At 40.3% G+C, this 12,772-nt stretch overlaps 1 protein-coding gene across 1 annotated transcript in view; it reads right to left on the bottom strand.

The window, feature by feature from the left end:
* LOC124285084 (kinesin heavy chain-like) overlaps positions 1–12,772 on the bottom strand; it is a 77,981-nt gene that overhangs the window by 20,289 nt on the left and 44,920 nt on the right. The window contains 14 exon segments of the mRNA XM_046721246.1: positions 434–625; positions 1,490–1,639; positions 1,911–2,186; positions 3,966–4,132; positions 4,756–4,904; positions 5,287–5,435; positions 6,149–6,232; positions 6,234–6,254; positions 6,772–6,896; positions 7,558–7,645; positions 8,781–8,836; positions 9,124–9,172; positions 9,740–9,844; positions 10,182–10,255. Coding sequence (XP_046577202.1) covers positions 434–625; positions 1,490–1,639; positions 1,911–2,186; positions 3,966–4,132; positions 4,756–4,904; positions 5,287–5,435; positions 6,149–6,232; positions 6,234–6,254; positions 6,772–6,896; positions 7,558–7,645; positions 8,781–8,836; positions 9,124–9,172; positions 9,740–9,844; positions 10,182–10,255 — 1,685 coding nt within the window.

Genomic DNA, 12,772 nt, shown 5'->3' with positions numbered 1-12,772 from the left:
CGATGACATGTCTAGCCATTTCCACCAAATCCAGGCAACAGCTTCAACTGAGACCTTTTACAACAAGTAACAGGTTGCTGGAACCAATTCTCAGTGAGCTACCACTCTAAAACCAGCTGAAGTCTGGGCTAGTACAAGCAGCCGTACATACACATACACACGCATGCACGTCGTCATATGAGCGAAATATTCTCAAGCACGACGTTAAACCCAATTTCACCTCACCTCACCTAATTAACTAAATTAGTCTTAAAATGTAAATGTTTCAGTGGCAGTGAATTAACACAGCATCAAGAATTATACATGTCATCAATACAGTATTGAAATTGATATCATATAGGATGAGGTCCCAACACTTTATTACCCTGGGCTGATCCTGACCAATATTTCTGCCATTTCAAGAATGTCTTCTCTGCCCACAGATATACTCTACCTGCTGAATCTTGAGTTTACACTCAGACAAGTCCTTCTCTGCTTCATCAAGTTTCTTGGAAGTGTCGCCCTGCTGAGACTCCAAGTTCTGAGATCTGTTCACCAACGTCTTCACCTCTGACTTCATCTTGCTGATGTAGAGACGAGCAACAGTGAACTCTTCCTCGATCTTCTCACTGCCACCAACGGCCGGCTGAAACAACCACCACATACTCATATCCGCTGCCATGATAACTTGCTACAGACTAGCAGAGTGTTCACGAATAGCGTCTGACCCTCTGACAAATCCGGCAGATTTGCCAAAGGTCTGATAGAAGTCTGCAACCCACCGACCCCAGTGTCTGACTGTATATTTCACAATAATTTTGACTGAAGTTGTTATATGTGACACTTGTTTGCTGTTTATAAATAATGTTTGTTAATAATTTCAATGCCAATTATAAGAATGTTAAATCTGAAATGTGTGTTTAATTTTATTCAATGGGTCCTGTGCATTTTCAAAGGGTCAGACAGACATCTGAAGCCTTCAGGACCCAATGTCCTGTTACTTTGAAACACCATTCGTGAACACTGCTAGCACCAGGGGCTCCTTTCATGAAGCAACCTTTACTAAGGTTAACCTTAACTCCCATTCTTTAACATTGGTTACCTGTGACTTACGATCACCTTAGTGTTTTGTGAGAGGAGGCCCAGGAAACTATTATCAGCAAGGTAGAGAGTAAATTGTTACCTAAATAGCTGATGTAATATAGACAAGTTCACCTTTCAGAATAACAATGGGTATTTCAGGCCTTTGTTATGCAATTCTACCTGTACACACAGAACAGGTGAACAGACATGATAAGACTTCAGAGAGTGACTGAAAGTACAGGGTTGAAACCATTCTTGGCTACAGTCCAGGCTTTACATCCAGAAATCACTGTGTCCATGTGGTTAGTCAAACCTGGGTCTACAGCATGACAAGCCAGTGCTGAAACCACAAAGCTAATCAAATGCTGGTGGATAGCTAAAAGAATCTATTGTTTCAGGTTTTGATAATAGATATAGGTGTTCCTACCTTTGACTCAGCAGCACTGCCTCCAATGACGGAGCCGATGTCTCCCAGGTCCTTGAGGAGTGACAGCATCATCTCGGTGACTCTCTTCTTCTGGTGGAGACTCGAGTCCTTAAGAGTCTCCAGCTCAGACTGGACTGAGTTCAAGGAGCTCTATACACACAAATGGATACAGTCAGCAAAACAACAAAGGCACTGCTAATAGAACTGGACATCTCACACAATTGTATCTTCTGAATCATTCATGAATACTGCTTGACTTTAGGCTTCAGGATACGTTTAAGATCTTATCATCTACTGCTAGAACATTTTTCTATATTACTAGCAAATTGGATAAAATTATCTTCAAGCTATTATATCACAGAAATTATAAACCACTCAGTTTCTCCAGTCAGGAAGCAAGACAATATGACCTTCAACTCACCATTGTCTGGTTGAGTTCCTCGGTGAGTCCCTCAATGTCGCTGTTCTTGTTGTCCACCTCCTGAGACTTCTGGTCATAGTTCATGGCCAGCTCCTCCAGAGCCTGCAGCACCTCCTTCACCTCATCCTTGGCCGACTCATTGTCTCCCTGGATACGAGCCATCTCCTGCTGCAGCTTCTCATAGTCGGAACGGGAAGCAGTGATCAAGTCCTCCTGTTCCAGCATCTGCTCCTTCAGTTTCTCGATGAGCTGCGACTGGTTGTTGATCTCCTCATCCTGCGGAAGGGATCCGGACATATTTACATACAACAGACTGGATCACTCTCCACCTGCTCCTACAACACCCTACCTTATCTTCCATCTGCTTCTACAACACCCCACCTCATCGTCCATCTACGTGTAACACCCCTACCTTATCATCCATCTGCTTGTACAAGAACCCTACCTTATCGTCCATCTGCTTGTACAACACCCTACCTTATCATCCATCTGCTTGTACAAGAGCCCTACCTTATCATCCATCTGCTTCTACAACACCCTACAATATCATCCATCTGCTTGTACAAGAGCCCTACCGTATCATCATTCACCTGATTCTACAACACCCCACCTCATCGTCCATCTACGTGTAACACCCCTACCTTATCATCTATCTGCTTGTACAAGACCCCTACCTTATCGTCCATCTGCTAGTACAAGAGCCCTACCTTATCATCCATCTGCTTGTACAAGAGCCCTACCTTATCATCCATCTGCTTGTACAAACTGCTTTGTACCCTACCTTATCCGACATCATCTGCTTGTACAAGACCCCTACCTCATTATCATCATTCACCTGATTCTACAACACCCTACCTCATCGTCCATCTCGTGTAACACCCCTACCTTATCATCCATCTGCTTGTACAAGACCCTACTACCTCATCCATCCAGCTCGTGTGTAAGAGCCCTACTACCTCATCCATCTGCTTCTACAAGCTACCTTATCATCCATCTGCTTGTACAAGAGAGCCTACCTTATCATCCATCTGCTTCTACAACACCCTACAACATCGCTCCATCTGCTGTAAGAGCCCTACCATATCATCATTCACCTGATTCTACAACACCCCACCTCATCGTCCATCTCGTGTAACACCCCTACCTTATCATCTATCTGCTTGTACAAGACCCCTACCTTATCGTCCTTGTACCCTACCTTATCGTCCATCTGCTGGTAACACCCCTACCTCATCGTCCATCTGCATGTAACACCCCTACCTTATCTCCATCTGCTTGTCCAAAAGCCCTGTCCACTCCTACCTTATCATCTGCATCTGCAACCCCTACCTCCTATCATCATCCATCTGATTGTACAACACCCTACCTCATCGTCCCATCTACATGTAACACCCCTACCTTATCATCCATCTGCTTGTACACCCCTACCTCATCGTCCAGCTGCGCTGTAACACCCCTACCTCATCGTCCAGCTACATGTAACACTCCTGCCTACCTTATCATCCATCGCTCCTCCGTCCATCTGCTTGTACAAGAGCTCCTGTACCCTACCTCATTCGTCCATCTGCTTGTACAAAAGCCCTACCTTATCGTCCATCTGCTTGTACACTATCTCATCATCCATCTGCTTCTACAACACTCCCACCTTATCGTCATCCATCTGCGTGTAACACCCCTACCTTATCATCCATCTGCTTGTACAGTTGTAACCCCCCTACCTTATCATCCAGCTACCTTATCGTGTAAAGAGCCCTACCTTATCGTCCATCTGCTTGTACTAGACCCCTACCTTATCGTCCATCTGCTTGTACAAAAGCCCTACCTTATCGTCCATCTGCTTGTACAAACCCAAACCATATCGTCCAAGAGCCCTACCTGCTCCATCTGCTTGTACAAGAGCCCTACCTTATCGACCCATACCCCTATATCGTCCATCTGCTTGTACAAGAGCCCTACCTTATCGTCCATCTGCTTGTACAAGAGCCCTTCCTTATCGTCCATCTGCTTGTACAAGAGCCCTACCTTATCGTCCATCTGCTCGTACAAGACCCATACCTTATCGTCCATCTGCTTGTACATAATCAGCTTGGCTTCCTCCCATTGCAGCTTGTCTGCATCATTCATGGAGGCCAGTGAAGGAGGTGGAGGTGGAGGTGCTTCCTCCAACACAGAGGTGTCAGCCGTTTTCATGTCCATTTGCTCATCTGCGGGAACCTCCTTACCTGTGAAGTGAATACACCAAGCTTATAAACACTGATACAAACTGATACGAGACTCAAGGGTGATATCCATCAAAGCAAGACTCAAGTACCACTTCGATGCACCGTAGGCAACAAGACTCAAGTACCACGATATGCATCGTAACAAGACACAATGCATATGGCGATATGCATCGTAATATGCTTGAGATTCAATGGCGATATGCATCATGACGAGACTCAGGTATGACGTTATGCATTATAACCAGACTCAAGTATGACAATATGCTTCGTAACGAGACTCAATGGCGATATGCATCATGACGAGACTCAGGTATGACGTTATGCATTATAACCAGACTCAAGTATGACAATATGCTTCGTAACGAGACTCAATGGCGATATGCATCATGACGAGACTCAGGTATGACATTATGCATTATAACCAGACTCAAGTATGACAATATGCCTCGTACGAGCATCATGGCCCATACCGAGACTTTCAAATGGTGATATGCATCATGACGAGACTCAGGTATGATGAAATGCCTGGCATATGACTGGGAGAGTCATCATATGTATGGGAATGTGAGGTAAGCATGTGATGAGATCCCAGTAAATAGTAACCCTTGTTATTCAGCACTCACCACTCCTCCACATGTTGAGTTCAGCCTGCAGCTTCTCAATAATTCCCTTCAGTTTTGCATTCTTTTCTTTCTCCTTCTCGTAGCGCCTCTTCCACTCATCAGCTGTCAGCTCCTCATTCACTGTTACCACATTCTTGATTGTCTTGGCCCTACAAACATTGATATTCATATGAAAGTTGTGTTATCAATTATATCCTACATTAATATTTGTTATAGAAAAAAGGTTTAATATTCTCACACAATTTTACAAATTTAGGACTTGCTAAGGTTTGCTTCTAATTTTTTTCATGACGCCGTTTGTTAATAATCCATGAAAAAATATGTCCCCACTCACCAGTGATGTGAAATATGTTAATTTCTTTCGTTCCATGTTTGCTCCTAGTTACGTCTTCGATATTTATCGATACTGATCGAGCGATATTTAGTTAACAATTATCAATCTCTATCGTTACCCAGCCCTGAGCCCTAATGATATGTGTCACATTGTATTCCTAGCAGCCCATGTCACCATACAGCTGGACCACTGCTTACCTTTGACCGAAGAGCAGAGTGGATTTGGTCTCAGACTCATTGTATGACGCAGGGGAACAACAGATGATCATGGTGGTTCTGGCGTTGCCGCCCAAACTCTCCTGCAGGATTCGGGTCAGCTTACTGTCTCGGTACGGTACATGAGATTTCTGAAACAGTCAAGTGATCCACTCTGAAACATGGTCATGTTCCACAACTGTGAAGTAGAGAGTGAATATTGATACTGCTGTACAATATCTCAGATAGTCCAAAGCAGTTCATTCTCAAGCAGCGACTGTAAGGTCAGGACCTCAGAAGACAAATCAACACACTAACTAATACATGACACAAGCTATTTACTGTATATCGCTGCATATAGTGCGACCCCACGTATAAGATGACCACCCTCGACAAGCCTTCAAAATCAAGGCTAGTTTATATATCCCGTCCATACCACCACCCTGAACAAAGTACATGAGCATACATGAGCCCTACATTTGCAATAAAAACGTGTATGCGTCACAATATTTTCTTCTGCGATAGATCGCAATGCGTAACGTTTATCTTGAAGTAAAATTGCTATGGCAGTCACAGCACAACAAGGGTCATCAGATGGTGTTGATGTATCAAAGTTACAACACTTCTATGACTAACAAATACTACTTGTAATTAGTATTCAAACACAGATATGTTGAGGTTGAAGAGACCTGCGTAAATACCTCCAGCTATCAGAAGTTGAACACTAAATGATGACTATAGAAGGTTAACGTTGGGACTATAAATTTGTGACAGCCTTAAGTTTGACACAGCAGCATTTGACTGCATTAACAGTATAACAGTCCTTTAATTATGACCCCTCTGGGAACTGGAAGAAAGGACTCACCACTCCATCAGCTAGCGCGGAGATAACATTTCCTAGAGCCGACAGGGACTTGTTTATATTCTTCGCTTCATCCAGCACTGCTCCCCTCAGCACCAGTCTTGCTAACCTAAAAGATAATTACAATCATTTATAAAGCTGGGGTAGGCACAATTACTAGTTGTGAAACTCTTCAAGGACTACTGTTCTGACATTTTTTTTAATTCCAAAACCTGGTTGAATTACGCGAACCATTTGTTCTAAATGAGTTGTGGAATGGTTCTGTTTGGTCCGTGGTGTCCGTCCTTGTCGAGTTGTCAATTTCTTTACTGAGATGTTGAGAAAGAATCACAACTATTAATTAAACAGGGGTAGACACTACCACTATTTAGTCCAAGATGGTGAAAAGGAAAGAACTGGTGTTGCGCTTTTTATCACCAAACCTGGTTATTTTAAACAAACCACTAGTGGGTTCTGGGTCGTTGTGTATGACCAATGGTGTCCATCCTTGCTGAGTTATCCTTCTCATTACTGGTATGTTGATAGATATCAAGCAGATCAGTCTAAGTCAGCTCTTAAAGACTCGTATAGGATAGCAACAGTTTTCCCTGGAGTCCCCAACAAGTTTTTTCTGTAACACAACTTACTTTTTCACTGCCAGCCAAGTCGACTAGATACAGTTTTCCATGTAGTTTCTTCTCTGTCTCTACATTTTCTTGTTTTACATGAATCAGGAACACACTGTGGCTTCTTGAGCTATGCTCATTCATATCTGAAGCAAACCAAATAATCCTATAATGTAGTCAAATTCCAAATTAACCTCCCTAAATTTACATAAGCATCAACTTGAGACTATTCCTGCTATACTGTGTGAAAGACATGATCGGCCAGAATATCGTGACCCCAAATCATGTCTATGAGAATCTCTACAATGAACGATTTAAAGAAATGAGTCCAACATTCTGTACAACTACTTATTAGTTAGTCACATGTCTATTGGACTTTAGTCATCTTTAACTTCCAATTTGAACACTACATTCTACACAACTACTTACTAGTTACAGCAACTGTGGGACTTTACATCATCTATAACCTGCATTATGAACACTACATTCTACACAACTACTTACTAGTTACAGCAACTGTGGGACTTTACATCATCTATAACCTCCATTATGAACACTACATTCTGTACAACTACTTACAGCAACTGTGGGACTTTACATCATCTATAACCTGCATTATGAACACTACATTCTGTACAACTACTTACTAGTTACAGCAACATGTCTATTGGATTTTCCATCATCTATAACCTCCATTATGAACACTACATTCTGTACAACTACTTACTAGTCACAGCAAAATGTCTATTGTTTTTTCCTTCATCTATAACCTCCATTATGAACACTACATTCTGTACAACTACTTACTAGTTACAGCAACATGTCTATTGGATTTTCCATCATCTATAACTTCCATCACCTCCTCCGGACTGGACACAAACCGCTCTGTGCAGCCCTAAAATTGAAGAAGGGCATCACAATTAATGAGCATCGCAAACTGCAGTACAACAAACAAATACATTTACACAATGAAGTTTCCCCCAATATAAAATGTGAACTTTCAGTGTCAACTGCTGTTGAGTTGGGGCCTGATAGTGATTGCGTGAGTGAGTTTAGTTTTACGCTGCACTCAGCAATATTCCAACTATATGGCAGCGGTCTGTAAATAATCAAGTCTGGACCAGACAATCCAGTGATCAACAGCAGGAGCACCGATCTGCGCAATTGGGAACCGATGACATGTGTCAACCAAGCCAGCGAGCCTGACCACTCGATCCTGTTAGTCGCCTCTTAAGACAACGCGTTACTGAACATCAATTCTAACCCAGACCTTCACGTATGGTTTTACGCTGCTGTTAGCAATATTCCAGCAATATCACAGCCGGGGACACTAGGAATGGGCTTCACACATTGTACCCAAGTGGGGAATCGAACCCAGGTCTTCAGCGTGACGAGCAACGCTTCAACCATTAGGCTATACTACCGTCCCTGGGAACTAATATCTTCCCCTGAGCAGCCTACATAAATTACCCCATCTTTGATGAGCAGTAACTATGATAGTCAGTTGTAACTATTAACTGAGTTTAGGTTAACTCAATCATGAAGATTATTTTAAATATATCAAGGCATGTCAACATTTTGTGAAAGATATAAAAAGTAGGTTGAAGATAAAGGTATGACATTTATTCATAACAACTTCTTTATTCTTTGTCGTGACGTTTCAGTACTCCAGTAGCCGTCATAAACTAATCACTGAGTAAGCATATTGAATTAATATCTATACATGCTGATATGTTCCTATAAAAAGGGGTACGCCAATGGAATTACCAGGAGATAAGCCAAATATATACCCGAACCCTGTAGTGATGGATGTGATAAGGATCCGTCTTCAGATTTTTCAACAACTATCAAAGACATGACTAAATGTTCACCACCTCAGAGAACCCACAAGCACGGCTAGTGATGGTGCTGCCAAGTCTAAAAACTGTCTAAACACGCATATCGAAATCATATAGCTTGACATTTTGAAAAACATGTTTCGCATAGCTGCCATAACTATCATTCAAACTAGCAATCAGAGACACACTCACCTTTACATATGGAGTTTTATTCTTATCTTCATGGACAGATAGGTTGGTCTTGGTTACTGGAGAGAGAGAAAGCATTGAATTATCACAGGATGTTTGTTTGTTTGTTTGTTTGTTTCCTGTCAGTCAGTCACATTCCAGTGGGATGACAATGAAATCTGAGTGCTCCCTGATCCACTCACCAGGGTTCAATGTTGTGCTTTATATATTACATATTATGTATAATATATATCATATAAATGTGATTTGAATGTGTGAATTTAGTACATTACAGATAACATAAAACTCTACAGACTACCAGCAGTCATGTAAAATGAGGTTTGAACAGATGCAAAACTATACTTACTGTCAAGTAAATCCCTGATTTTATCCATATAAATTTCAAAATATGACACCTGAAATGGAATGAGATAAACAAGTTGAAATTATGACCATGCAGAGAGTGTTGGCATGTTCAGTAATGGTTGGACAGAAACTAGCAGAAGAAAAAATAACACAGAATGAATATGTTATTCAATTTGCTCATCTAACAAGATTTCTAAGCACAACATAATGATAATTCAATTTAAAATTCAATATTTTTAGGTAACCATATGCAGTCAATATTAAATATATAATACACTAAAACTATTTGATAAACAAAACACAAGTGTAAGACTACAAAAGGCATCTCATATCAGGCCCAAATTTACCTGCTCTCAACATTGGAGTCAGTGACAAGTTGTTCCTCTTAACTACAGATAATGTACTGATCTAAACCAACACGTAAGTCTCTGAATATATATAATTTTGATACAAATGAATAATTCCTTTTAAATTGAAATGAGCCCCAGTGAGATGAGAGATTCAGAGCCTGAGGAAATCTAGACTTGCTTCACTTACTGGGCTTTAGCATTGGAGAAAGGGCTGGGTGAAGGTAAAATAATGCTGTTCAGGGAGTGTGAGACTGACTATGTACTGACCTTGATATGGAACTCAAGGTTCTCATCCATGCCGTAGATGTAGTTGAAGATGTCGGCGATGATGCGAGGAATGATACCTTGCATCTGAGAATGCCCCAAGACACCCTGGAGAGAAAATATTATAAGCTACATGTAAACAAGATCCCAAAAGATATTTGCATTGAGTTGTTTCCGTATGAAATACGATCTTAATAGATATTATCTGAAAAATTTAGTGACGATATTTTAAAACATTTCATGGTATTTTTGATAGTCAAATTTGTAAATGCAAAAGTACACATTCATCTGCGATGCCAGACTAAGATCTTTACTTGATTTACTTCACCTGCTTGGACTTCCAATCAGGCCGAGCCAAGCCCCCTTTAGGGGTTATGCCAAAGAAATCTGTTGCTATGTTTAATCAACTAATACAAGAAGTAACTACACTGAAAGTGGTACATACCTCCATGGTGTGTGTCTTGCCACTGGATGTCTGTCCATAGGCAAAGATGGTTCCATTGTAGCCACTGAGTACATCTGAAACAAACAGAACCAGGTGGTCAGGAACTCAGACAGATCCAGGGTGGTATTCAACGCAAAATACTGCTTCCCATACAACAAGTTATGATAGTCACCATAATACATACTGCATGTCACACAACCCCAAAATACAAGACGTTTTGAAACATGAAAATGTATCGATTTGTAGCATGCAATGTACCTACGATAAAATAACACATATATTCCTGCAAAAGCAATTAAAATCTGGTATTGATATTTATCCTGTTAAAAGCAAGACTGGAACAACTTCTATAAGACAATCTTGCCATAACTATACTACCCATCAAAAGTTTAGACTCACAGTGTAAATGTAGCCACTTACTTCAACCAACTGTTCTAAACTAGATTTTGCAAAATATTAATACTGTTTAAAGGTACTGTTTACACATGAACTGATGTATTGTAAAAAAGTTTCGCAACATTGAAAAGATTATTGTCATGAGTTCAGTAAATGATGAAACAAATCTTTACACCAAAACGCAGCTGTTCACATGCACGTTATTTGCACATGCTTTTCAGAAATTTGATGCATGATCCTCGTGCAATTCATCTGCATGAGGTTTGCAGTTGGTTCCCCTAAGTTAGTGGAAATATTCATCTTTGATGTAACCGTATATATGTACATAACATATAGTGAGTGCTCTAAGTGAGTCTAAACTTTCGATGGGTAGTATATCTTGACTATTGTAAGGCACTGAAAACACTTTGTGTATCAGAGCCCCAGGTCCTATTCCCCAACATAATCCGTGTACTACGAAGTTAACGTTAAAGTATGTGAGTTATAATGGTCCTTGTGCCAAGATCACATTGTGGTATGGGCTCCGGTGCATTGTAAAAAGCGATCTTCACTCAGATAACTCCCATACCTTTCTTACACTAACCACATTTGTTGCACTACGTCATTATGTGTCATAATATTTCAGTTAAGGAGTTCATATCACCTTAACACTTACTTCACTATGTGGAATTAGACTTTGATAATTAGAGTGAGTGAATGAGTTTAGTTTTACTTAGCAATATTCCAGCAATATCACTGTGGGGGACACCAGAAATGGGCTTCACTCATTGTACACATGTAGGGAATCAAGCCAGGTCTTTGACAAGCGAACGCTTTAACCACTAGGCTGCCCCATCACCCCTTTGATAATTAAATTGATGGTATTGTTCAAATGCAATCCAAGAATATTGATGTGGAGAAAACTTAGTGATAGCTTTTTACCCACGTTGAAAGGTGGTGACACAACTTAAAATACTTGTCAGCTGCCGCTATCAATAGCATTCAACCACAGCTCATGTGTGTACACTAAAGCACAGGCCGAACATACTACACAGAAATCTAAAAAGGTGACTGCTTTGTGTTCAAGCCCGAGGAATAATTACTGTTACAGAAGGTGTGGGAAAACATGATCTGTTTCATACCTGAATATAAAATCACGCAGACCACCTTGATAACTTATTATGATCAAGCATGACAGCAGTTTCTCATACATGAATACAAAATCATGCAGACTACTAGATTACATTATTATGATCATGCATGACAGCAGCTTCTCACGCACTGGCTAATGACAGCACCACTCATATCAATATATACAGTAGCCCTACCACAGACCACATATCCAGTGTTAAAAAATAACATCAATGAATGTCAAGTTGCCCTTGCCACCATCTCAGTGTAACAGATGTCTCCAGATTATGACACTTTTATAACAAGAAGCATTCAGCTCCTTGATCCAGCCAGACCGAAAACAAGCAACAGTACAATACAGTCAGATCACACAGTAAAATTATCTATCTTTGTCAAGAATCAAGTTTTCCAAGAAAATGTATTGCAATATATTGCGATACAGGTATCCATAGTGCAATATATATTGCGATACAGGTATCCATAGTGCAATATATATTGCGATACAGGTATCGATAGTGCAATATATATTGCGATACAGGTATCCATAGTGCAATATATATTGCGATACAGGTATCCATAGTGCTAATATATATTGCGATACAGGTATCCATAGTGCAATATATATTGCGATACAGGTATCCATAGTGCAATATATATTGCGTTACAGGTATCCATAGTGCTAAATATATTGCGATACAGGTATCCATAGTGCAATATATATTGCGATACAGGTATCCATAGTGCAATATATACTGCAATATATATTGGGAGTTGTGTTTGACAGTGACATATATTTTCTGCATACTACAGCCCTAAAAATATACGTAATAGTTCTTATCTTTCCAGCAGTATACATGAAAAATTTCTATGAACTAGTTTATAAACATATTGAGAGGATAATTAATTTTAAAAAGCATTCACACACACAATTTAATTTTGATTTAACTTTTATCAATATACAGTCAAACTTGTTTCTTAAACAGCATGAAATGGCCATACGATCACTAGAAGAGATTCACTTTCACACTGCTCAAAATGCCGTTATTAAGAAAAGCCATCCATTATTCATGCACAAATGACGCCAA

This window comes from Haliotis rubra, unplaced genomic scaffold (genome assembly GCF_003918875.1).
Source record: "Haliotis rubra isolate DU_JTF1 unplaced genomic scaffold, ASM391887v1 Scf351, whole genome shotgun sequence".
Classification (NCBI taxonomy): domain Eukaryota; kingdom Metazoa; phylum Mollusca; class Gastropoda; order Lepetellida; family Haliotidae; genus Haliotis; species Haliotis rubra.
The sequence above is the reverse complement of the archived record's forward strand: the minus strand, read 5'-3'. Positions and strand labels throughout refer to the sequence as shown.